At 35.7% G+C, this 27,709-nt stretch overlaps 2 protein-coding genes and 3 long non-coding RNA genes across 6 annotated transcripts; 4 read left to right on the top strand and 1 right to left on the bottom strand.

Annotated features, from left to right (window-relative positions):
- Positions 1–593: 593 nt before the first annotated feature.
- LOC111909553 (EPIDERMAL PATTERNING FACTOR-like protein 2) lies at positions 594–2,287 on the top strand. Its single transcript, XM_023905351.3, has 3 exons — positions 594–932; positions 1,080–1,117; positions 1,924–2,287. The coding sequence occupies exons 1-3, from the start codon at positions 851–853 to the stop codon at positions 2,161–2,163; spliced, it is 360 nt and encodes a 119-aa protein (XP_023761119.1). The 5' UTR covers positions 594–850; the 3' UTR covers positions 2,164–2,287.
- A 16-nt stretch (positions 2,288–2,303) lies between these two features.
- On the bottom strand, positions 2,304–3,123 carry LOC122196170 (uncharacterized). Of its 2 annotated transcripts, XR_008226842.1 has the most exons (3): positions 3,020–3,123; positions 2,770–2,900; positions 2,304–2,680 (listed from the first exon to the last, which is right to left on the bottom strand). It is a non-coding gene; the product is annotated as an uncharacterized LOC122196170 (long non-coding RNA). The 2 variants fall into 2 exon arrangements; XR_006187415.2 differs by lacking the exon at positions 3,020–3,123 and having other exon boundaries at positions 2,770–3,013.
- Positions 3,124–7,907: 4,784 nt separating this feature from the next.
- LOC128128728 (uncharacterized) lies at positions 7,908–10,690 on the top strand. Its single transcript, XR_008226739.1, has 4 exons — positions 7,908–7,959; positions 9,779–9,919; positions 10,380–10,473; positions 10,552–10,690. It is a non-coding gene; the product is annotated as an uncharacterized LOC128128728 (long non-coding RNA).
- A 679-nt stretch (positions 10,691–11,369) lies between these two features.
- LOC111909552 (uncharacterized) lies at positions 11,370–13,683 on the top strand. Its single transcript, XR_002856233.3, has 3 exons — positions 11,370–11,677; positions 11,854–11,965; positions 12,070–13,683. It is a non-coding gene; the product is annotated as an uncharacterized LOC111909552 (long non-coding RNA).
- A 3,483-nt stretch (positions 13,684–17,166) lies between these two features.
- LOC111909549 (uncharacterized) lies at positions 17,167–17,711 on the top strand. Its single transcript, XM_023905347.1, has 2 exons — positions 17,167–17,344; positions 17,404–17,711. The coding sequence occupies exons 1-2, from the start codon at positions 17,167–17,169 to the stop codon at positions 17,709–17,711; spliced, it is 486 nt and encodes a 161-aa protein (XP_023761115.1).
- The last annotated feature ends 9,998 nt before the right edge of the window (positions 17,712–27,709 follow it).

The raw sequence follows: 27,709 nt of genomic DNA on the forward strand, positions 1-27,709 counted from the left end.
TTTCAAAGTAGATATAAACTAAAACAAAAAATGACAATTATAAAATTCAAAACAACACAACATATCTAAAATTAAATCATTCATGTTTTAACATATATTTTTAGATCAAAACCACAAAATAAAATTTATGTATTAACATGTATTTTTAGATCAAAACCATAAATTAAAAAAAAAAAAAAAAAAAAAAAAAAAAAAAAAAAGAGCCATGTTTCATTCTCTATGAGTGTTGTTGACAGTTTAATTTGACAATGGTTTCTAAACGAGTGATATCCGATGTTACCTTTCTTCTTTGAATTAAAAGGTTTAAATGATTAAATCTGATTGTGAACATTGATAGAATTATGTGTTAGATTAAAAGATTATATATAAAAAAAACTAAGGTCTAAGTCTACAAAAAAGAAATTAAACTATTCGATATTAATACATTTTCTTTAATAAATTAAAAAAAAAAAAAAAAAAAAAAAAAAAAAAAAAAAAAAAAAAAAAAAGTAACCGCATCTAACTCTATAAAAAGAAATTAAATTGTTCGATAGAGTTTGGTCTATAAAACAAGACTGACTAGGCGTCTCTCTCTCTCTCTCTCTCTCTCTCTCTCTCTCTCTCTCTCTCTCTCTCTCTCTCTCTCTCTCTCTCTCTCTCTCTCTCTCTCTCTCTCTCTCTCTCCAGGAGTTTAGTTGCTTTCTTTTATTTTCTGTCTGTCTTACATCAGCATCACCAGAGTGAGAGTGAGTGTGAGTGACCAAAAGGATTGAGAATGAAATCAAGAAAAGATCGTGATCTCTTCTTCTTCTTTTTACCTCTTTCATAATTATCCCTCTTCCTCTTTCTACCAAATTCCCAATTCCTCAAAATGGGATTCTTTCAAACTCCATCTGCTCTCTTCGTCTTTCTCTTCATTTTAACCTCCACCCACTCACGATTTTTACCTCAAGGTTTCTTCCTCATCTTACTACTCTCTCTCTCTCTCTCTCTCTCTCTCTCTCTCTCTCTCTCTCTCTATATATATATATATATATATATATATATATATATATATATATAATTGACTTTTGGTTTTCTTTCTTACAATGTGATTGCAGGAAGATCGAATTCGAAGCTGATAAACAACGATGGCCAGGTGAGACTTCAAATAAAGCATGGTTGACATCTGTTTTGCTGGTTGCTGTCTTGCAAATTAATTCTTTATTCAATATGCAAAATTTGGTTTGAAATTGATGTAAAATCTAAACATGATGTTCATCACTATGTATTAATTAGTATAAATTTTATTTTAGTTAAGGGAAATTTTGTAAAAGATTACATCTAGCATCAAAATTTTAAAGGTTGAAAGTTAATATATTTTTTGTCAAAAGTCAAAGCCCTATACTTGTAACTCTTGATTTTGGATTAATAACTAAAACAGATATGAAAACTATATAAGTGTTTTGTTTAGGACTTCAACAATTTGTACACTCCTTAAGTTTTAGTCAGATGATTGTACCCTGTTTTAATATGAAATTTGAAGTAGAAAGTTAGCAAATTGGACCACAAAAGTGAAAGGAATTTTATAATTCCATCCTCCTTGTTGAATGGATTACTTTTGAGATGTATATTGTTACCCATGTATGTTTTAGCATTAAACACTTGGTATAACTTGCAAATTATGCCATCTGTCCTCAAAAGTCAAAAGAACCATTTTTATTCTTAATTTAGGATGCATACTGTTAATTACACTTTAAGCTTTCCCTTAATAATAATTGATATCCACTACACTATAGTCCGTTCACAAGTTTCTCTGTCAATATTGAAGTTGAAAATTATGCTATTTGACCTCCAAAATAACAATAATAATAAAAAAAAAAACATCTTTTTATTCTTACTTTCTAAGGTTTGACGTGAAAAAGTCAAAGAACAGCCTAATTTGTATGATTGCATTTGATGCAGATGGAAAGAAGTAGCCTTTTGATTGGATCAAGACCACCAAGATGTGAGAAGAGTTATTGTAGTGATTGTGGTCATTGTGTGGCAGTTCAAGTCCCAATTGTACCTAGATTCATTAGAACAACTCAAGAAGCTTTGGGTACAACCCCTAAAAGCATAGTTAATTCAAGAGGTGACGATATCTCCAACTACAAACCCATGTGTTGGAAATGCAAATGTGGTGATTTCATGTTCAATCCTTGATCCTAATGTATACATAAACATCATATTTTCTTTTAAAATGTTCATAATCAATGTTTTTTTTTCTATTTATCATTGCCGATGTCCCACCAATTATTATAAAATATCTTCCTACTTATTTTTTCTAGCTGTTTTACTACACATTTAAGATTATGATATTTGACATATTTAATAAATTTAATAAAATTTTATTGCACTTGTCATAAACTATCTAAAAATAATAGAAATATGAGTAAGAAGAATAAATAAAAGCAAGGTTGTAAAAAGCTCGTCATGGCTCCGCCGCCATGACATGCCACGACTCCAAGACTTTCACCTGCCGCCAAGCTTTGCCAAAACGTTGCTTTAACTCATATATGTGTATAAAAAATGAATAATAACTGAAAATACATATAAAAATATTATTTATATAAAAAATTGCTGCCTTAAGTCACGCCTTACAAACGTCATGTATCGCCAAGGCTCGGAAAAGCTTGAGGCTTGACATTGCCGCCAAGTCACGCCTTACGTTATTTAGAACCTTGAATAAAAGTATATTTAATTTCTCTTAAATAAAATATAAAAAATAACCACATACTTAAAAATATGGAAGAAAAGAATAGATGATACCAGTTTTATGAAATTCAGATTTAGATTTAGGCTTGAGGGAGTGGCTAGAGACTCGCCTCCATCTCGCTATCCTCGCCAAAACCATTTCCATCAAAGTCGCTAGAAGCATCGCCAAGAAAGCCTCGTCACACCTGTGCAGCGAGAGGAGAGTGAAAGAGAAAAGATGATAAACGTTTGTGATTGGGTGGTTCTATTTTTCTTTTAACCCTATTAAAAATAACTGTTCTTTTTGGATAGTAACACTCCTTACCTTTATACCATCATTCTTTTTATCTAACCATTTGGTTTCAAAAATCCTACATGGCTTAAAAAACTTTGTTGTAGCACGACTTAAAGTTATGTTGTTACACTTTTGGTTTCCGAAAAGGTAAGGAGTGTTAGTATCCAAAAACCATTTGGTTTAAAAAAAAAAATCGGTAAAAAGAAAAAAAATCATAAAAATTGACAGACGGTTGAAAATTCTTGAGTAAATGGTATGTGGTACAAGGAAGAAAGCGGAAGGTACAAGTAGGTGGGGTAGGATGTGGTACAAAAGGAAGAGATGATAGAGAGAGATGGGGGGTGGTCTCATGTGTGGGTGTCAGTTTGGTTCCAGGTTACGTATCTTACAAGATTTTCTTTTATTATTTGCTGTCAACACCCTTATTTTACAACAAAAACAAGAATTTTCTCGATTTGATAAATTTAAGGTGGGGTGTAACAAAATAATAATACTAATTTATCAAAGGGTACAAGTCGAATATGTTAGCGGGTACAACTGGTTTTACTCGGTCGATCATATCTCAACAACTGCTGATTTTGTTGTGTAAATTGTAAAATATCTTTACACTTCTCTGCCCATTATCGTTTATCTCTCGCCATTTATTTTATATATGTTTTGGGCCAAAATTGAAACCCTTCGAAAAAATAAATTAAATTCAAAAAATTATTATGTAAACAATCATACCATTGATTATTGTAATATTTACGTCTAATATATACATATTAACAGGACAAGTGACAAGTGAATAAGTGATGATATGCATCTCAAGTAAGATCTTTTAAAACTAGGTCTTGTGAAAAGACTGTTTTTATATATTTTGTAAAATGGACTTCGCTAAACACTTTAGCTTAAGAAAATTTTTTTATTCTGCAAAAAAGATTGCAAAACTTTTTAAACTTTTCCAAAATTATGGTTTAAGAAAAAGGTTAATTATATTCCACAAATAAGTTAGTAACATACGTTATCATCGGCAATAGTGTGATGTGCTTGCTTCTGAGGTTGAGTGGAATATATAAGAGTATTTTCATTCACAATTCAATCCAATCCAACTCAATTATTTATCATAAAACTAATTTCTTCCTCTTTGGTATCCTTAACTCAATTAAAACTCAATCTTTATTTCCATTAACAATCCAACACAATATCAATGTTGGTATCATTTTGTAAAGTCACCTATTTTGATATAGTTTATTTAATTTTATACTTAAAATAAAATATAGTTATTAATAAAGCTAGATTTAGAGGGTGTTTGGATAGGGAAAAAAATGACAGCTTATTGCTTATTGCTTATTTTCACCACAATAAGCTAATTTAAGTGTTTGGATAGGATGCTTAAAAAATTAGCTTATTGCGGTGGGAATAAGCTAAATAAACTGATTTTAATAAGCAAGGGGGGTAATGCTTATTGCTTATTGCTTATTGCTTATTAGTCATTTTACTCATATAAGCTGTCTTGTTTGCCAAACACTTCAAATGCTTATTGCTTATTGTTTATTCCCACCGCAATAAACTAATCCAAACACATTTTAAAAAAATGCTTATTCCCACCACAATAAGCAATAAGCAATAAGCTAATTAAGCTAAAAATGCATTTATCCAAACACCCTCTTAATTAGAAAAAATTATTTAACCTCACTAGTGAATGATGGACACGTGGGTGTATTTGATTTTAAAAAGTGCCAAGCCTTTATGAGCATGGATCGTTCCTTCGGCTTAGATCACCAAAACTCATTTATTTTTAATTAAAAATTGATGAACTGCTCAAATTACCCTAACGGGGGTAGTCTAAGGTTCGACTCTCATTACAAGAAGGCGGAACGGAACATATATAGGACTAGGGGATCATGACCTTTCTGATATTTTTTACTTGTTACATGTATGGTATATATATATATATCTGATTTTTTTTCACTACCTTTTTGGCCGGTCATCTTTGATATTTATTATGGGAAGTCTTGAAAACATATTTAGATAATTAACTTAAAAAAGCCTCAAAAACTTATTTGAATTTAATTATTTCATTCTATAACTACTAAATTAGTAAACCAACTAAAAATATAATCAAGAAAATTATCGAAAAAATCAAAATGAGTCATAGTAAATCAAGGATACAAACTTATTAGGAAAAGAAAAGCTATAAAAAAAAGTTGAAATTATTCTAAGGTACAATGAGAAACTATAGAATCCTAAATAAAAGGAGCATCGTAACAACCCAAAAAAAAAGATTTGCTCACCGAAAATATCTCATATACCAGATTGCTTACCTCTGCTAGATTTCTCACTATAAAATATATTGTTGCCAGCCGACTGCTACTAGTCAACCTTCTTCTTCGTTTATTGATTACTTATCCTTGTTCTCTATTTGTTAACTAACCTCTATTGCGGTCTTTATATCTGTAACATCCTAATGGAGGTATGAATATTCCTTTCCTATCTTTTCTACCATTGTCACTTTTAGTCCCTTAAAAGAGAAGGATGACAGTCGATACGTAGGGCGTACACATGAGTACGCGCAGCATACTCATGCGCCATGCAAAACGCGGGATCCTTCTAGTATGTTGGGCGTACTAGTCACATATTGCAAAACCCTAAACCTCTTGTGTCCCTATATAAAGAATATGATGGCCTCCTTTCTGACCACCTTTAGGAACCTTCAATCCCTCCAAAACCCTAAACCCCGAAGTGTGTGCCTGTCAGTGTGTTTTTGCTAGTTTGAGTGGTTCTTTGGCCTTGTAGTAGAAGAAGGAAGCTAGAGGAAGAAGAAGAAGGTGTTATGCAACTTTAAGATTACAAAACATTCACTTTTATGCTTCATTTCCAGGTATAAAGTTTTCACCTTGGTTGTTACTCTCTTAGATCTCTTTTGGTGCAAGATTCATGAGTTTTAGTCCCCAAGTTTGGACTTTTTCGAGTTTATGGCCTTCCAGAGATTTTGGGTTGTGCTTTCTTGCATTTTAGAGTGTATAGATGAATAAAAATGGTTGCTTTATCATCATTTATGTCCCACGCATGAGTAATCAAGTTGGAAAGAGGTGAAATGAAGTTCTAGTCCTCCTTAGCCATGCAAATGCTCAAAGTTATCGACTTTATGACTTTAGGGACCTTATTTTAGTCAGACATGAGGTTATGATGAGTGTCTTAACGGATTAAGACATTTAGAAAGGAAATTGGGAAACAGAATGAGTACGCCATACGTATTCCTGGCTACGCGTAGCGTAGCCTGGCTGAACCCCGCCGAACGTTTGATCAACTATACGCTCCGCGTTGGAGGTTGTACCACTACAAATAAAATTACATTTAGTTGCACAAAAGTTTTAGTGGCAGTTTGCCTTTGTGCCACTCTAGCCTACTTTTAGTGGGACTTTTGTTTTGTGTCACAATAAGTTTTAACATACAATGACACTTTTTAACTTATGACACTAATAACCTACTTTTAATGACATTAAATACTTTTATGACATGTTTTTTATAATTATTGACCTAAAAATAGTATCACTGAAATTTTTATAAATAATATGTTATACTTAATTTAAATTCTAATAAACTATTAAAAAAAAGAAATTAAATCATTATAGTAAACTAAAAAGAGAAAATCATGAATCATAGATAATATGTTACATTTAATTTAAGTTCTAATAAAAATATTAAAAAAATAAATAAACCATTATAGTAATCCCCTAATATAATAAATAAGTAGATTTTTGCCACGTGGCATTCTCTAAGCACCTCCCCATTGAATTTTCCCGCTCAAAATACCAAAGTGTATTTCCGGCTTTACCCTTCTCTTATTTTAAATTCTTTACACCCGTATCCTATCCTTTTAAATTGGTTTCAATCAAATGAAATTGTCAATGTATCCCACAAAATCAGGGATTATGTGTCACTGACGTTGATATGAGGAACCAAATCACAAATTTCATTTCCTTTTCTTCTTCCGATTTCCTATGTTGTAGCTTTAATTTGACTCTTCAATGCTGAAAAGAAAGAAGTAAAACATCGACCTTGTGTTCTGGTTTATGTGTGTGTGCTACAGATGTGATGGAAGTAGACACCGTCTAGAAATCTTGTGAGTATGATGCTTTGCTTTTGGATAGGTTCCTTGATATTTTTCAGGATTTACATGGAGAGAGTTTCAATCTTTTTCCCACAACCAAAACTAATTAAACAAATCTTTGTGCCAGAAGATATCAAACATGAAACCACTATAGGTAAATTTATTATATTTTCTTGTTTTTCTGTTTTCTTTGTGTTAACAAAGGAAAACTCATACTTGAATCCATAATGATAATGTTGCTTGTGCACACCAGGTGCTCGATGTAATGTCCAGATTATCTTTTTTTTCCTGATTGAAGAGATAAATGTGAGAGAGCAGATGATAGTAGTCTTTCGTGGCTGAGGAGGGAAGGATCCTATAGTAACTTCTCTTCGGTGCCCTTAATCAAAGGATCTGAACACCAAAGACTATTTTTGATAAATGCGAAGTTGTAAATCTGAATTATGTCTTCACTCATTCCATTGTTTGATTTCATATGGTTTCAATATAAATATTATTTATATGAGCATAACTTAGGGTCTTTGGTTTTCTTCTTTTAGGTTGATGGAGATAGAGGGGGAACTGCTGCAGGAGAAGAGGTTCAATAAGGTACAAACAATATTTAATGAATACATATATCATTCTATTTTTTTTTTAAATTTTGCGATTACATTGGAATTGATATATGTTGATTTGTGTTGTATTACCTCATGTATATGAATTTTAGCATATTTGGGTTGCTCTTTTTTTACATTAAAAAAAAACATGGACATTTTGATTCTAATCTTTGTTTCATTGAATCAATATTGTTTATAGATCTACAAATCTTCGATAATTTATCTGTCTGTATGAAGTCATTGGAGTTCAAAGAAGCCTGGGAATGCATATATAAAAGGTATAGTTTAACCTCCTGTATTATATTAATACATAAATATGTAGAATTAATGAAATTTGCAAAAAAGTGATTGATATGGGAAATTTTTATGTTTTGGAATTCATATATTTCATTATGATTATATTATTAATTAATATGCATATCAACTAATATCAATACAAAATGAACATATTTCATGTGGTTTCAGTGGCAAAAGAAAGAACATAATTTATTAGCTATAATGTTAATTGCTTGAACTCCGACAATAACCGTTAGTACTATAATCTTGGGGTTTTTTACTATGTATAGATACAAATTGTAAAACCTCAAAAATAGGGTAGATCAGTATGACGGTGAATAAAAGCAAGACATTGGTGCTGTTCAATTTTCTATAATTTGACATTAAAAAAGAGGGAAACACAACATCAACTAGGAGAGAAGATCATTTTTAGTATTTCGGTATTAATTTTGGTTTCATATTGGAGTTTGACATTACTAATTGAGGTAACAATCGTTTTTAACTATATAGGATTTTGATTTAGATCGTATGATTAACATTAGTATCTTTATATGATGTAGTTCAGCACACACAAACATTTAAGGAAGCTGCAAATAATTAGACATGCATGCATTAAATAAGGTTTTTGATTTACTTTTGTTTGGTGTGTTCTTTACTTACTTGTATTATAAGTTTTTGATTTTTTTTTCTTTTAACTAAGCTATTAATTATAATATTTCAATTTGTTTTTTTAGAACTTGCACATTGTAGCCTTTCATTATGGTGTGTTTTTTTCAAAACAAACGAATCATATTGCATGAGCATTAAGGGGTAAACCTTGCTAATTTAGATTGAAATATGATAGTTTATATATAACCATGTTTCTAAAATTATTTTATCACGTTTATATATAACTCCTTAAAGTTACATGTTTAAAAATATAAAACTTCATATCATTAGAGGTTGCATACCCATCAAATTTTTTATGTACATCGTATTTGTGTCTCTACAAATGTCTTCTGATGCTCGATGTCATTGGGGTTGTTATGGTGATTACTTCCTAATTCCCAGTCAGTTTCATTGTTATAGTGTTGGTTGGTGCTATGTATTTAAGAGTTGGTTGCTAAAGTTTGTTGCATCTTTTTAGGTTCTCAAGTTATTCAGTCATGGCTTCCTTAAAACTCAAATTGAATAAAAAATTTTCTTATTATTATTTTCCTCATTAAGACATTATATAATTGACAAGAAATGGCAACATATTTTTGTTGATTTATTTATTATAGCATCACACTTTTATTTCTTTGTTGTAACATTGTATTTTGAAAAGCTCATTCTTTAGAAATGAAAGTATCAATCTGATATTAACTTAAAAATGACAAGGTTATTAAAAAAAATATAATATTACAATTCATAAGTACCAATGTCACTATATTTGGAAGTCAGGCACACCAAATGTATAAAAATGGTTTTAGTGTTACCGGCCACAAACAAACCTTAACTTTGGATTGGAAAAGTATCGTAAAAAAATGTGATGATTTTTCTGGTCCAGTTAATGGTACTGTGACATTTGGTGTGCCTTACTTAATTGTTTGTGTAGCACCTCAATAATTACAAAAATGACCCTTTTGCCCATGGTCAAAAATATATATCCACACAAACACTCATATAGACCAATTAAATATAAATGTTTCAATAAAATTATATGTTTATTGTATGTGTGATTTTGGATTTTGTTTGGTACTATTGCTTCTCATGGTCTTCACTACAACACTAATATGTTTTCAATTTAAATGAAAACAGTAAAATGGATATAATTTTTCATATTCTATCAATTGTTTGCAGGAAATCGGCAATAAAGTATACCTAAAAGACATTGAAGTTATTGCTGATGATTCGCATCTCAAACTACGAGTGTTAAAGATTTGGAATTTTATAAAAAATAACCAGGTTTTAGCAATTGAAATGATCGTCATGGACGAGGAGGTTGGTTAATTTTTTTTTAAACCAACTCAATATTACATTTGTTTCAATGAATAATTGTTTTTGTTTGTTTTAACACGGTACAAAATACCAATCTCGTGTTTTCAACCAAAATTTTTCCAAATTTCGTGACCTTTTAAAGGAAGGTGAAAGTTATATCATTTTAAAACAAAACATGGCGGCTGTTAAAAATGGTTTTAGTGTTACCGGCCACAAACAAACCTTAACTTTGGATTAGAAAAGTATCGTAAAAAAATGTGATGATTTTTCTGGTCCAATTAATGGTTTTGTGTTTGCTGATTTTAACTCTATCATCGAACAGAAATGCCCAAGAGGCTCATTTTTTGGTTAGTTGTTTAATTTTATTCAATTCACTTTTATAACTTGTGTAATTTATTATAAATGTTAGTATTTACATATTTAACTTAATCTTATATATTTTTTTTTAATTAAAATTCTGTAGATGTTATTGGGCAAATTGTCTCATTCAGGCCACTTGAGACAAGAAATCCTAATCCATCAAGGCATTACATAAAGATGACTATTAGCAACTTACAGTGAGATGATGTTTATTTAAATTTCTTATTATTTTGAATCATATTTTTCCATACTAATTAAATTATTTTTTTATATAGGTCTGTACACCTCAATGTCACTGTATTTGGAAGTCACCAATAAAACTTCCAATGTTGTTTATAAGGAAGTTTTTCGTAATTTATAAGCAACTTCTTTGTAGCATCTTTTACTCATTTTTACTAAAGCACATTTCATCCATCATAAAATTTATTTATTTATAATTATTTATTGTATTTTTTTTAGTTTAATTTCATTACATACATATATAGTTTGTTTTGTATCGAATCAATTCTGATGTTGTTTTGGGTTTTTTTGGTAGTTATTTAAAATTATGTTGCATTATATAAATCAATATATTTTATAAAATATGTGGATTTAAATTTGTGATTAAATTCTCAAAGTTTACAAATTTAATAAAAATAGAGAAAATATCCTAACAAAAACAGTAGCATTGAACGGCTTTCAATGTTATAGTCAGTAAGCCTAAAAAATAAACACATGACACAGTAAATCAATGTAAAATTTTCAGAAAAACAGATGAAAATAACAACAATTTGTATTAATATAACGTGCAATCACCATGAACGATTAACAACCAGTAAAAAGTAAGATTTTATTAATCTTCATTTATAGTTAAATAGTTACAATTTTTTGTGCAATTAAATACTTATAAATAAAAAAGTTATTTCAAAATACTATATAAGTTTTCTAACTTAATGATATATTATTTATTACATAATTAAATTTTAAATTCTATTTAATTTTAACATCCATGGGTCCCACGGGTTTTCACCTAGTTTGATAAATAAAATCGTGATATAAAAACAAATAATTGTGTATGAGAAAAACATCCCAAAAATTAGAAAACCTTTGTTCCTAGCGGGAAAATGTTTTCCCCAAACATTACAAAATCCCGCTATACACTTTGTTTCCCTCTTATTGAAAATTTTCATTTTCACCATTACCCTCTAGTTACCTCCAGTCACCCACGCTTCAAAATCACATTGTTTTCCACCTGCGCCTTAAATCCCAAATCTCCATCATCATCGCTATTGTGATGTCTGTAGCCTTAAAATCGTCGTCACTCAACCTACACAAGTCGCCAATGCTCAACCTCCGCAACTCGCCACCGCTGCCTGCTACCATTGCTTTCCGTTGTGTTCTACCCAAGCATCGCCATATCAGGTACATAATGAAGTTTTCCTCGTTCCACTTTCGCTTATCATGCTCAAATAATTCTTCTATGCAAATCATAATCACATTCAGTTTTCCGTAACTCCTTTGTATCCTCGTACAATCAATGATAGGTTTTCCCCATCAAGAATATTTTTTAATATTAGTTTAATATCTTGTTTGTTTAGAGATGCACAACAATTGCTTGACGAAATGCCTGAAGAGATTATGTCTGCAATTCCACCATTCACCCCCTCCCTCGCTCTCCGCACCGCCGAAAAATGCAATACATGCTATTAGGTGTAACTTTTTAACTGATTTCCAGCTTTCTCGTCTAATTTGTTGTTCTCCATTTTCCTATTTGAGTTCTAATATGCTATTTCTTCTTAATTATTAAATTTTAGATGTGAAGCCCTTGTTTAAGCCCATGCTCAAGAATTCGTTCTATCTTCCAGGTCAAGCCGCAGGTAAAAAACTGACTTTAGATTTATAGTATTATTTCTTTCTTTCTTTCTTTCTTTTCTTTCTAATACATCATTATTTAGAAAATATAGGCAAGGATAGCATCATTGTACATTTAATTTTTCTCATATAAAGGCATCATGCTGTGAAATATTTACCATGTTTGGATAGATTTCTAAAATCAGTGAAAGTACACTACTATGTTTGGATAAATTTCTAAAAAATGCAATACTCTAAAAAAAGAAGTCATAGAAACAAACAAGAAGTTTAGGCTAAAACATGATCACTGGCAACCAACTTTTGCATATTTAAATCCTATCAAAATTACCAAAGTTATATTGATCATATTTTAATGAAGTTAAACTAGGATCAAAAGAATTGTTGAAATCAGAAATTATACAGTTTCTGTAGCATTGTAGCATAAATGGTTCATGTAGTAGTAGATTATATGGTTGGTTAACTCTAATTTTTATAGCTTAAATGGTCATTGTAACTTCAATATACATCATGCTTGTTATTTGGTTGGTTAACTCTAATTTTAGGCTAGCCTCCAAGCAAGAAAAAAGGGAGCACAAATACCACCACCACCATACGTTCTCTCTTTCTATTACCATCCCTTTTCTTTTTCACTCTTCCTTATTGTATGCTTCCCTTTTCCTTTTTTTCCCTTTCAGACGAATTGCCAATATGAGTACATATTTCAGATTTCCTTTTATTGGACAAGTATGCCCCTCTCATTCTAGAGAATTATGTATGACCTACATGTATTTTTATCTAAGATGTTATAAAAAAAATTATTATTATTTTATGAAAACGTTATAACGATAACTTAAATGGATCGTGTTTGTTTGCATCTTACTTATCTTTTTGTATCTTAAGAACTACATTGTGAGTTATTGTGAGTTGAGTAATTTTCAGATAAATATAACCATCTTCCTTCTTGTAGAAATTTGATATGATAGGTTACATAAATTGTCCCTTAAATATCTTTTACAAAAAAGGTCATTGTGGCAGTAATTTATTACATAAACAGTATTTTTGTTGTATGAAAAACATGACAAAATGGTCTACTTTGTTGAAATTTATTTTATTATTCTATGTGTATTTGTTAACATATTTAACTTTCATTCCAATTATTCATCCTACCGAAACAAGTTTTATAAAAAACAATAGATATTTTTTAGCATGGGAAAATGTGGATGCATTGGCAATGTTTATTAAATCACATGCATATGATCTAAGTCTTACGGTTGATGAAGCTGTCTCACAACAAATAGACAATGATAGACTGGTGAACAAAGATCAATTTGTAGGCAATTGTTCTTAAGTTGGATAAACAAGAGGAGCAACTATAGAAAGTTCATCTTCATGTCAACTTTGGTGTTTTTTCCTCAACTAGTATTTATTTTGATAGTTTAATGTTTTGAGTAGTTATTAGCACACTTTTAGATTTTAGACTTATTATGCCTTCTGGAAGATACTTTTGTTTTAAATATAGAGAATATTGTTGTAATATAGCTTAAGTTTTAATTTAAAAAATGGTTTTGTGTTTTGCATTTATTATTTTATATTCCATTTTTTTTTTAAAAATTGGAACTAATTTTTAGATATAATATTTTTTTTTTTTGTAAAAAATGCCATTAAAAACATATTTTTTTAGTTTTAGCAATTATATAGTGGCATAAAAATAATGCCACAAAACCTAAGGTGCTTTTTTTTTTGAAGTAAAAATTCATGAAGTCTGCGGGCCATTTCTACAACCATCTGCAGTAGAAGAGGTGGATCAAACGGCTGTAGACTGTAATAAGAAGTTTGCTTGTTTTTTTAACATCTACATACTGTTGCAGATATTAGAAAATTAAAATTAACTGATTTTATAAACCAAAATAGTTTTTTTTAATACCAAAAAATTAATAATGTATGATATTTCAGCAAGAATTTATGATATATCAACAAAAAATAATGATATTTCAACAAAAAATGAAAATATTTTAGCAAAAAATAATGATATTTCATCAAGAACTTATCATTATTCAATATAAAAAAATAGGAAAAAAAAGAATCCAACAACAATAAACAAAAAAAAAATGAAAAAAATGTAAAATAAGATTTCAGTAACATATAATAAAGAATTCAGCAAGAAAAAAACAAGAATCAGAGGTTGAAAGAGGCAATATAAATGTTGCGCCAAACAGAACACGCACATAGGTTTTTTACTCTGAAGACTTCTAAAAAACAAACAACTTCGAGATTAAACGTGTTGTGTGTGTGCTGCATCGCGCAACATTAAGAGGTATGAAGCAGTTTTTTGCAAAAAACAAACAGCACCTAAAAGAGCTTTAGTGGCATAAAAAAGTGCCACTAAAACCTATAAGGGCTGTAGCGACACAATAAAAAAGTGCCACTAAAACCTATAAGGGCTGTAGCGACACAATAAAAAAGTGCCACTAAAAGCCTTTAGTGGCATCGTTTTTAGTGACACTTTTTTTGTGTCGCTGATGGTCGAGAGGGCCTTTAGTGGCACTTTTTTGGTTTTTAGTGACATTTTTTCTGTGCCACTAAACGTCATTTTATTTGTAGTGTACGCCTAGCGTACCCATTGAGTGTTGATTTCTGTTGACTTTTTGTTGACCTTTGACTTTGACCTTTGGTCAAAGTCTAGGGTTTCGGATTTAGAGAAGGGTAATATGGTCCTTTTACCCTAATGGGCTTGATTGTGGACTTTAGGAATCGTGAGAGGTTTGGACCTTAAATATTAGCTACTCTTGCCTGTGTGGTAGGGTAGTTGTATTATGATGACCAACTAGGTCTTGTTGTTATGATATGATGTGTTATGATATGTTGTGTTATGATATGTTGTGATATGATATGTTGTGTTATGATATGATGTGTTATGTATGTTGGGATGTTGTTAGCCAATCAAGAACTACAGATAACCTCCCGAGCATGTTGTTAGCTCCAGGGGACTGTTGGTAGCCTCAGGGTTGTAGATAACCCATAGCTGTTTATTTTATGTTGGGTTATGTGTGATATCTTGGGGAACTCACTAAACTTTATGCTTACAGTTGTTGAGATTATATGTGGTAGATACTTCGTAGGACCGCGGGAAGGCGAAGGTCTGATTATACACACGCACTGGGATTTTATTACTGAGACATGGTTTATGTACTCTGATAACATTGATACTTGTGGTTTGAGATGATTTGTACTTGAATTTTGTTTGTGGAATTATGTTTTGGAAACTTTAAAAAAAAAATTGGTCTAAAATTTGAGCTGTTACAATTTGGTATTAGAGCCCTGGTTTGAGGGATTTGGATAAACCCTAGGGGGATTCCAAAATCAAACTTTTTTAAGAAAATTACCAAGAAGGAGGACCTTTACAAAAGAAAAACTCATAGTGTGTAAAATCGACCAACGCTCACGCAGTAGTTTCCCAAAATATCATGTTATAGAAATACAGGGCAGAATTATTATGTTATGAACAGTCAGATTTGCATGCTAATTAGGTGTAGGCTAAGGAATCTTGCAGAATTATTATGATGTGTTGTCATTCTATAATGCCTTAGCCTAGGAAGTCGCTTATCATGAGCTTGAAGTTGGTCTTACTAATTACTTGGCATATGTCATATAGTTGTACATAGATAGGATTTTATAGCCTTAAAATGCCTGGTTTAGTCTTTCTTCCTTTTTCCTTGTTTGGATGTGGATTGAGGCAAGGTCATTTATTCGAATATCTATTGAGTCTGGTACTATGTATGATTGACATACACGATGTAATTAGTGGGAGCAGTGGAGATCTCATGAGCCAGAGTAGTGAGGGATGTAGTCTAGAGATGGTGTCTAGACAAGAATTGAGGTTCTTAGGAGCCGGTAGAGCGGGTCTATAGCAGCTATGTTGAGGGTTAGTTTTGGGATTTGTGGGTATGATTCGGGACGAATATAGGTTGGTGTGGAAGGTAGTATTTGCCCATACTACTGGAAGCACTAGATCCGTATGCGACTTAGGGAATAACCACAGGAACTAAAGAACCTAGGTGGTTGCGGGTGTTGTTATATGTGCTAATAACTTGTTGCCGGAAAATTTCTTATGCATTTCAGTATGGTGTTTACCCGAGGTTAAGGCTCTAGTGACCCTGGGAGGTCGAGAGCTAGCGATGATGATCGTAGTATGATTGTCGCAGAGGTGGCCACAGTGATCAGAGGGGCTATTCCATAGATGTTTGGGTCTATCAAGACCACACTGATTGAGACTTTTGATGAACGCTATGCCCCTATTATCGAGGTTGTTGTTGCCGCAGCCATTGGAGCTCTTGCTGCTACGAGACCGTAGGGGGGTGACTCATTATGGTACAGGGAGTTCACCAACACGAAGCCACTTGAGTTTGATGGGACCCAGGAACTGATTGTTGCTATGAGATGGATCTCAGATGTTGAGGGATGTTTCTATACTTGCTTCTGTCCAGAGAATTTGAGGGTTCGGTTCACCTTGAACCTGCTTCGCTTGGGAGCGAAGGACTGGTGGAAATTTGTGACCGCTGATTACACGCCTGCGGAGCATGTTGCGATGACTTGGGAGAGGTTCACTGCGATGTTCAGAGATGAGTTTATGCCTGTAGTTGAGAGGGAGAGGTTAGCCCAAAAGTTCTTGTCCCTCAAGCAGGGGACAAAGTCGGTGACCGAGATCACCAGGATGTTTCATGAGAGGGCGTTGTTTTGCCCCGAGCAGGTATCAACTAAGTAGGCTCGAGTAGCCTGATATTTGATTGTTCTGAGGAGGGACATCAGGGAGTTCGTGGTGAATACCACGTACAATACATTGGCTGAGTTTCAGACCAATGCCAGGATGAGGGAGATCAAGCTGGAGACTCAAGTTAAAGAGGAGATAGAGGCTTAGGGTAAGGACTGGAGACCAGTGCTGTCATAGCCGGTGACTAAGCAGGCCATGTCTGTCCGAGTCAACTTGTTATCTATGTGGCAAGGAGGGGCATATGGCTAGGGAGCGCCCCAAGGGATTTCAGGTATGTTTCAATTGCAATTAGATGGGCCATTTGAAGGCCAATTGTCCTCAGCTTGCATCCAGGGCGGTTCAGGTGCCCCCCTCAGCAGTTTTTCATATCACCAATGGTTGGCAGGGAAAAGCCGAGGCATCGAGGGCTCGAGGCAGAGCATTTCAGCTGATAGTAGAGGAGGCCCATGCAGCTCCAGATCTCGTAGCTGGTATGTACTCTTTATATTTTGTTTTTTTGTTTATGTTTCTTATATTGTTAATTGTATAGGTAAATTTCTTGTGAACTTTGTTCCTGCACTTGTGCTTTTTGACTTGGGTGCGAGTCAGTCTTTTGTGTTGTTATCTTTTAGTCGCAGTTTTAGCATTCCACTGGAGGCCTTGAGTCGACCTCTGAGGGTCTCAATTCTGGATGAGCACTCTGTATCAGCTTCAAAGATTCACCGGGACTATTCGCTTGAGATTTTTGGTATAGGCTATCAGATTGATCTCATCCCTATCCCAATTGGGGATGTCAGTGTTATTGTCGGCATGGATTGGTTGGGCCAATTTGGGGATCTTATCGATTATGAGCGTTAATTGGTTACCATCAGAGATCCTAGTGGGGGAGTACTGACCATCTACAGTCAGGGTACTAGATCAGGATCAACCTTCTATTCTGCCACCAGTTTAAGGCAGAGTTTTCAACATGGGTATGCGGGTTTCCTGGCTTATGTGGTGCACACTCGAGCTAAGGAGAAGGGGTCAACTTTTGTATCTGATGTTTCGGTGGTATGTAATTTACCCGATGTTTTCCCTGAGGAATTATCGGGTGTGCCCCCTGAGAGGCGGGTGGAGTTCCGAATTGATTTGATTCCGGGTGTGGCACCGATCGCCAAGGCACTTTACCGTCTTGCACCTCCCAAGATGCAATAATTATCCTCTCAGCTGTAGGAGCTGTTGGGAAAGGGGTTTATTAGACCAACCAACTCTCCATGGGGTGCTCCGATTATTTTCGTCAGGAAGAAGGACATATCGCATCGTATGTGCATTGATTATAGAGAGCTGAACAAGTTGACAATGAAGAATTGTTATCCATTGCCAAGGATCGATGGCCTTTTTGACCAGCTGCAGGGAGCGTCATGGTTCTCCAAGATTGATTTGAGGTATGGGTATTACCAGATGAGGGTTCAAGAGGAAGACATCCAGAAAACAACCTTCCGAACCCGCTATGGGCACTACGAGTTTGTGGTGATGCCTTTTGGGCTCACCAACGCGCTGACGCTGTTCATGGATCTCATGAACTGGGTGTGTAGACCTATGTTAGATCGTTCAATGATCGTTTTCATCGATCCTGGTGTATTCGTAGTCTAGGGAACAACATGAGTGTAACAACGTAAATTTTCAAAACAATTTTTCATTTTTAAAACATTCATTTACTCACAAAATAACACCAAACATATTGTATCAAATGTATTTATCACAAGAACATCTCCCCGGAATCCAAAACATAAACTCCTCAAGTGTGTACGAATCATGTCGGCGCCTTCCCGCGCTCATCACTGGTACCTGAAACACATAACACAACAACTGTAAGCATGAATGCTTAGTGAGTTCCCCAAAATACCACATACAACACATACGCCACTCGAGGCTATAATATGACCCTCTGGTCGATGTGTCTCAGCGAGACCCTCCAGTCCCGTAGCTCGTTGGACCCTTAGGTCCGGTCATAGCTCGTTGGACCCTCCGGTCCGGTCTATATCATCATACAACACACAAATATCACATAGCACATAATCTCATACATAACACATAAGACCCTCTGGTCATCGCATAGTACCACTCTAGGTAACGTATAGTGAGAAGACTCACCTCGCGGTCTCGATAAGTATCTATCTCGGAAGAAATGTGATCTAGCCTCCACCTAATCACACAAAGTAATACTCTCATAAATACAACAATACTTAACCCTAAAAGTCAACAAGGTCAACGGTCAAACTTGACCCGACTCGGCAAGTGCACAAGGGCGACTAGGCGAGTCTACATGTGTCCACTGACTGTCTTAGATTCTCTCTTGGCACATCGAGTATTTCCCTTAACTCGACGAGTTCCACCTGGCATGAATTGCGAGGCCACCTCGACTCAACTCGCCGAGTCTCAAGAACAACTCGGCGAGTTCCAACTTGAACTCAGACCCCTGACTCTCCCTGACTCACTGAGTCATTCCCCTAACTCGGCAAGTCCACTCACTGAGTGATTAACGAGCAACCTTCATACTACTCGCCGAGTCTGTTCTTGGGACTCGGCAAGTTCATGCCATGCACAAACTCAAAACAACTTCTGAGGTCAGATCTGTTCCATATAATCATAGACCTGGCCTCCCCAAGCATGATAATCACGTAAAGTTCGGACCTTGACACACATATAACATAGAAATGATCCAAAATGGTGATTTAGCCCCAAAAATGACATTCCAAGCTTATGACTTCCAAAATGACTCATAAAGCTCCAAAGGTTAAGGTCTCTGGACCTCTTTGGGTCCAGATCCAGAACACAAACTCGAGGAGGGACCAAAATACCACTTAATCAACCTGTAAAAGGGTTAGGAAAACCCTAACACAAAGAATCAACACCAAAACTAAAGAAGGTCCGAGAATAATACCTTAATGCAGTCTCTATGAGCTCAAAACCACCAAAAATCGCACCTCCTTCAGCCTCATCATGCCTTAAACACTTCTTTCTTGCAAAAACACCCACCAAAGCTCAAGATTAGCCTCTCCTTCCTCACAAACGCTCTAGGTCTCTTTAGGGTTTCTCTTTGGGGTTGGTGGCCGCAAATGACGGCCATAAGGCCCTATAAATAGGTCTCAAACCCTGGAAATTAGGGTTTCATTAAACAGCGCAGACTCACCGAGTCCACTCATGTACTCGCCGAGTCCAGCTGTGAACTTGCGTACCAATCCGCGACCATACTCGGCGAGTCTAGACGCCAACTCGCCGAGTTCCCCCACAAAACCCAAAATACAGGAACATAATATAGACCTGGGAATCCGGGTGTTACAATGAGGAGCACCTGCGAGAGCTCCTGTGAGTTCTGAGGATGGAGAGGCCTTATGCCAAATTCTCCAAGTATGAATTTTCGTTGCGAGAGGTCCATTTCTTGGGACACCTCATCGACCAGAGCGATATTTTGGTTGACCCTGCCAAAATAGAGTTGATAATGCAGCAGGAGGTACCGAGATCTCCATCTAAGATCCAGAGTTTCCTTGGTCTGACAAGTTATTATTGGAGGTTCATCAGAGATTTCTCCAAGATTGTTGTTCTTATCACCAAGCTGATAAGGAAGGATGCTGCTTTTGTTTGGGGGACTGAGCAACAAGCATCATTTGAGACACTTCGTCAGAGATTGTGTGAGGCCCCAATACTAGCCCTCCCTGAGGGAGTAGAGGACTTTGTAGTTTATTGTGATGCATCCATAGCAGGGTTAGGTTTTGTGTTGATGTATAGAGGTCATGTTATAGCATATGCGTCGAGGCAGCTGAAGCCTCACGAGACGAGATATCCCACCCATGATTTGGAGTTTGGGGCGGTGGTTTTCACCCTCAAGATTTGGTGTCATTATCCTTATGGTGTTCGGTGTACCATCTACATGGACCATAAGAGCCTGAGATACATTATGGACCAGCCCAACTTAAATATGAGGCAAAGGAGGTGGATGGACGTAGTGAAGGACTACAATTGTGAGATCTTGTATCATCCGGGCGAGCCCAATGTTGTGACTGATGCCCTGAGCCGCATAGCAGTGGGTGCCCCGATTCGAGATGTATGTATGAGGATGACAATGATAACTCCAGACTTGGAGGTCAACCGGGAGGCCCAAACGGTGGCCATGAGACCAGAGAACCGCAAGAGAGAGCGGGTGATTGGGTAGGTTTCGGAGTTTGAGACAGACAGTAGGGGGCTTATGACCTTCCATGGACGGATATGGGTGCCATATACGGGTGGAGCACGATAGATTTTAATGGAGGAGGCCCATAAGTCGAGGTTGTCCATCCACCTTGGGGCCACGAAGATGTACTTGGATTTGAAACGCGATTATTGGTGGCCATGTATGAAAGAAAGACATGGTATGTGTTGTTGAGAGATGTTTAACATGTCGCAAGTTCAAGGCAGAGCACCAACGCCCTCATGGAAAACTGCATCCCTTGGAGGTTCCCTTATGGAAGTGGGAACAGATTACCCTGGATTTCATCACTAAGCTACCCAGGACTGCGAAAGGTGTGGACACGATCTGGGTGATCGTGGATCGATTGACAAAGAGTGCTCACTTCGTGGCTATAAGTGATAACTCTCCTACGGAGAAATTGGATGAGGTCTACATTCGAGAGGTGGTGGCTCGGCACGGAGTGTCGAAATTGATAATGTTTGATCATGATGTGCATTTTACTTCCAAGTTCTGGAAGAAATTTCACGAGGATTTGGGTACCCGACTACATTTTAGCACTGCATACCATCCGCAGACAGACGGGCAGAGCGAGCGAATGATTCTGACGCTCGAGGACATGCTACACGCTTGTGTTATGGACTTTGGTGGGAGTTGGGATTCCTATCTAACTTGTCTAAGATCTCATACAAAAACAACCATCACTCTATCATTGGGATGCCTCCGTTTTAGCTTTTGTATGGAAGGAGATGTCGGACTCCTATCTGCTGGGGGGATCAGACTCCTATCTGTTGGGGGGAGGTCGGAAAGAGAGTGATAGGGAGCACCGGGATAATGCTCAAGACGACATAGCATATCCAGCAGGTCAGACGGTGTAAGGTCAAACCTTGAAATATGATAATGTTTAAAACAGACTCAGCGTCAGCACCAGCGTATCAGCAGCTCAGTTTGTAATAGTTTAGTTTATTCAGTGCGTTGTAACAAATCTTGTATTTATCCTATTTCCTTAGTTATCTTGATTTATTAGCTAGCGTATCCCTGAATTGTAGGGATTGTCTAGAATAGCAGTATATATTATCTTGTACAAGTTTGTGAATGGTTACGCCTTTCACAAACCCTAATCTTCGCTTTGTGCACACGATAATCTCTTTGTGAGATTATCTTTCTTAGTGAAAGTTTTTCTTTGTGAATTTCTCTTGTTCTTATTTGTAGTCATTGTTTGATATTTCGATTGATCTAAAGGCCTCTTCAATTGGTATCAGAGCATGTTTCTTTTATCAAACAAATGGCTTCATCTTCTTCTTCATCAAACTCATCAAATCATCCTGCTGCTAAAATCCCCACTTTCGATGAAACTAACTTTGCTATGTGGAAAATAAAGGCTCTATATGCCTTGGAGTCTATTGATGAAGACATGTTGGACATCGTTGAAAAAGGTCCTTATGTTCCGATGTATAAGCCTCTTAAAAATAATGTTCCTGATGGCACTATGAAGAAAACTCCCAAAGAAAACTGGACGGCAGATGACAAGAGAAAACATGGTTTAGATGTTCGTGCTCGTGCCGCTATCAGCTACTCGTTGCCATACAACATCTTTGGGCTGGTTTAAAATTGCATCTCAGCAAAAGAGATGATGGATACTCTGACTGTATCTTTCGAAGGAACTGAAGAAGTCAAGGCTACTCAAATAAATGATCTTAACCGAAGGTATGAACATTTTTTTGCTAAGAAGGGTGAAACCTTGACTCAAACTTTTAACAGATTCAATACTCTTGTTAACGATCTTCGGAGACTAGATCAGTTGAAGCATAGAACTGTTCTAGTGCAAAAGTTTTTGGATTCTCTGGGTGCAGGTTGGGAGAATCATGTTGATGTGCTGAAAAACAGTCAGAAGATCAACTCTATGGACTTACAAAGTCTCTATGGAAATCTTCGATACTATGAAGAATCCAAGCTTCAAAGAAAGGAACTGATGAAGGATTCTCAGCGTGAATCTTCTGTAGCCTTGTTCTCCAACAAAAAGCTGGTGGCAGACTCAGACACTGAAAGTGATTCAGACACTGATTCATCTAAAACTGACACTGATGATCTTGAAAAGGTTGTAGCTAGTGCAGCTTTGATTGTGAAGACCTTTGAAAAATCAGGTCGAAACTTCTCAAAGTTTCAAAAGAAGATTGGTGGAAAGTTCTCAAAAGGGTCAGGAGCTGATAAAAGGCATGGTGCTGATAAGAAAGAGAAGGCTCAGTGCTTTAACTGTGGGAGCACTGATCATTTTGCAAAGGATTGTAAACAAAAGAAACAAGGCTCAGATGAATATTGGAAGCAGAAGTACAACAAGCTGATTGAGAAGCTGAAAGCTGAACATTTGGAACATAAAGTGCTTGTAGCTGAAGAAGAAAAATGGAAAACTGATGAAGAGTCATCAGATGATGAAGTCAAGTGTCTCATGGTCAAAATAGAGGACCCGGATATTCCTGATAAAGACAAAAGTACTTTTGACACCGATATGTCTGATGCTGAAAATTCCAGGAAGCACAACATTGACTCTTCTTCAATGTACCAGGTTAAAAACTTTGTTTCCTATTCAATGAATGAAAAAATCAAAATGTTTGAGTATTTGGGTGTCATTAATTCTAAGAAGAATCAAACCATAAGAAATTTGCAAAATCAAATTGATCTTCTTGAAACAGATATATCCATGAAAAAATTCATCCTTATCTGCTGAAATTGACGATGTTAAAAATCTTTTGATCAAAGAACAAACTGTGCTTCACACTTGGGCAAAATCTCATAAGAATGCCAATTATATTATTTCAGCTCAAATTCCACATTTTTGTGAAAAAATTCTTGGGGGTAATTTTGCAGAAGCTGAAAAAGTTTTTAAATCACAAGAAAAGGAATCTGAGGTCTATTCCATGAATGAGATGAAAAACAATTTCAAAAATAAGTTTGTCAGTAACTCTTTTATTAATCAAAGTTTAGTTGATGAATATTGTACTATTAATTCTGATGGTATTACTGAGTGTAATGTTGAAATTACCGGAATTGATCCTACCTCTTATCCTGCACATCTTGTTAGACCAACCCCTCTAACTGAGAATATTATTGCTTTTCCTATCTCTAATGGAGTGTTTCATGCTGTTCATGAACAACTCAAGCACTTCTCTGATTGCAATCCATCTATGAATGAGTCAAAATCAGATACTGATAGTTCATTTCCTAACACTGATCAAATTCATTCTGACACTGAACTTAGTCGTGACTCAGTGATAAACAAAAGGACTCAAAGCTCTATTGGTGAATCTTACATATCAAAATGTGTTAAATCAAAAAATTTGCTCACCAAGAAGAACTTTGGAACTAGAGTTTGTTACAGATGTGGTGATTCCTCTCACAAGATCAATGAATGTTCTTTTGATAAATCATCCTCAAGAGCTGAAAATATTAAAGTTAGGAATGAAAAATGGACTCTTAAGTCAAACTCTTTAAACTGTCTTCCTAAGGAGTGTTATAATCTATTATCAAATAACTTTGTGAATGACCCATCTTCGAATGGGTCAGTGTGTTCTAACTAGTTTCTCAGCACTGCAGGGTCAGGAGCATCTTTGGTACTTAGATAGTGGTTGCTCAAGGCATATGACAGGATCAAAGTCTCTCCTGGAAGATTATGTAAAGAAAACTGGTCCTGCAGTTACTTATGGAGACAATGGAAAGGGGTTCACTAAGGGATATGGAAACATCAAATGCAATAACGTGGTTTTTCAGAACGTTTCATATGTTAAGGGTCTCAAACACAACCTTATTTCTATCAGTCAATTGTGTGATGCTGACTATGAAGTTCACTTTACAAAGAAGGAAGGCAGAGTTGTAAACACTGACAAGAACATCGTACTTTCAGCAAGTAGAAAAGATGATATATATGTTCTTGACATGTTCTCAAGTGACAAGGCACTGATGCAATGCTTCTTTACAAAGTCTCAGACGAATCTTAGCTGGATTTGGCACAAAAGGTTTTCTCATCTGAACTTCAAGAATCTATCCAAGATATCCAATCAAGATCTAGTTAGAGGGCTCCCAAAATTCAGCGTTGTGAAAGACAAGATGTGTTCAGCTTGTGAACAAGGAAAACAAACCAAGTCCTCTTTCAAACCCAAGTCATGTTCTTGTATATCAGTCCCTCTTCATCTACTCCACATGGACTTGTTTGGACCTATTCATGTTTGTTCTCTAGGTGGAAATAAGTATACTCTAGTGGTCATTGATGAGTTCACTCGATTTACATGGATAGTTTTCTTAAAGAAGAAAAGTCATGCTGCACAGGAAATTATCTCACTGATTCGTAAAAATGAGACACTGACAGGTCTTAAAGTTAAGCAACTAAGAAGTGATCATGGCACTGAGTTCCGAAACTCAACTCTTGAAGAATTTTGTGATCATAAAGGAATTGGACAAAACTTCTCAGCTCCTCGCACTCCTCAGCAAAATGGTGTTGCTGAACGAAGAAATAGAACACTGATTGAGGCAGGAAGGACCTTGATGATCCATGCTGGTCTTCCTATGTCGTTTTGGGCTGAAGCTGTCAATACAACATGTTTTACTCAGAATCGATCTCTAATTCACAGGATTCACAAGAAGACTCCATATGAAATGCTGAAAGATCGAAAACCAGATGTATCCTTTTTTCATGTGTTCGGATGCATTTGTTATATTCTAAATCAGCGTGACCCAAGATCCAAGTTTGAACCTAAAGCTGATAAAGGTATTTTTGTTGGGTACTCATCTATTTCAAAGGCTTTTCGTGTTTTTCATGTGAACAGGCAATGTGTTGAAGAATCCATTCATGTGAAGTTTGATGAGGAATCATTCACTGATGAAAAAGTCAATCATTCTCCTTCTATCTTTCAAGAGCTTCTCTCTTGTCCATTCGATGAAGCTCCTTCTGTTGAAGATAAGACTGATTCCTCTGATCCTATCATTCCAGTTCCATGTTCCTTGAATCAAGATACTGCAGCCACATCAGCAGATAATTCATTAAGTGCTGATGAAACCCTTGAAGCTGAAGATTCTCCTGAAACTGACAATGTGTCAATGTCTATCTCTCTGGAATCAGCATCAGTCATTGAACATCGAGATCATCCTGTTGATCGGATTATAGGGAATATTCATTATGGTGTTCGAACCAGATCTAGTGTTCTTAATAACTTTTGCATGTATGTTAACTTTGTTTCAATGATCTTACCTGATAAAGTACACACAGCCCTTCAAGATGCTGATTGGATCAAAGCCATGCAAGAAGAACTGAATGAGTTTGAAAGGCACAAAGTTTGGACTCTTGTCCCAAGACCATCCGGGAAGACTATCACTGGAACTCGCTGGGTCTATCGTAACAAGGTTGATAAAGATGGAATCATCACTCGCAACAAGGCAAGGCTTGTAGCTCAAGGGTTTACTCAGATTGAATCTATCGACTACGGGGAAACTTTTGCCCCAGTTGCTCGCATTGAAGCTATCAGGCTATTTCTCGCATACGCATCCTACATGAACTTCATTGTCTATCAGATGGATGTGAAAACAACATTCCTTCATGGTGTGTTAGAAGAAGAAGTGTTCCTAAGTCAGCCCCCAGGCTTTGTGGACAAAGATCATCCTGATTTCGTGTACCGGTTAGACAAAGCTGTTTATGGACTGAAGCAAGCTCGCAGGGCTTGGTATGAGACGCTGACATCGTATCTCCTTGAAAATGGATACAGACGAGGAGCAATCGACAATAATCTCTTCATCAAAAACAAAGGCTCAGATATGGTTCTTGTTCAAATTTATGTCGATGACATTATTTTTGGCTCTCCAAATGAGACACTGAGCAAGGAATTTGCAGAGATCATGTCTCAAAGGTTCGAAATGAGCATGATGGGGAAGATGACCTTTTTCTTAGGTCTTGAAATTCAACAACAAAAGTCAGGTATTTCCATTTGCCAGAGTAAATATATTTCTGACTTGCTTGTTAAGTATTCTTTCAGTGACTGCAAACCAGCCTTTACCCCAGTGTCTAAGACTGATAAGATACACGCTGATCCAACTGGAACTGATGTCAATCACTCTCTGTATCGAGGAATGATTGGATCCCTCTTATATCTCACAGCAAGTCGTCCTGATATCATGTTTGGAACCATTCTATGTGCTCGATTCCAAGCTAATCCAAAAGAATCTCATCTCATGGCTGTCAAACGTATCTTTCGATACTTGAAGGGAACTGAAAACCTTGCTCTGTGGTATCCTCGCGACTCAGCTTTTGAACTTTATGGATACACTGACTCAGATTATGCTGGATGCAATTTAGACAAAAAGAGCACATCTGGTGGATGTCACTTCCTTGGAAATCGTCTCATCAGCTGGTCTAGCAAGAAACAAACATCAGTAGCCATCTCAACTGCAGAAGCTGAGTATGTTGCCGCTGGGAGATGTTGTACTCAGCTCCTATGGATTCAAAATCAGCTTCTCGACTATGGGTTCAAGTTCTCAAAGACTCCCATCTATTGTGACAACACCAGTGCCATTCAAATCACACAAAATCATGTTCAGCACTCAAAGACAAAGCATATCGAGATCAGACATCACTTCATCAGAGATAATGTTGAAAAGGGAAAAGTTGTTC

The sequence above is a fragment of the Lactuca sativa genome, chromosome 9 (genome assembly GCF_002870075.4).
Source record: "Lactuca sativa cultivar Salinas chromosome 9, Lsat_Salinas_v11, whole genome shotgun sequence".
NCBI lineage: Eukaryota > Viridiplantae > Streptophyta > Magnoliopsida > Asterales > Asteraceae > Lactuca > Lactuca sativa.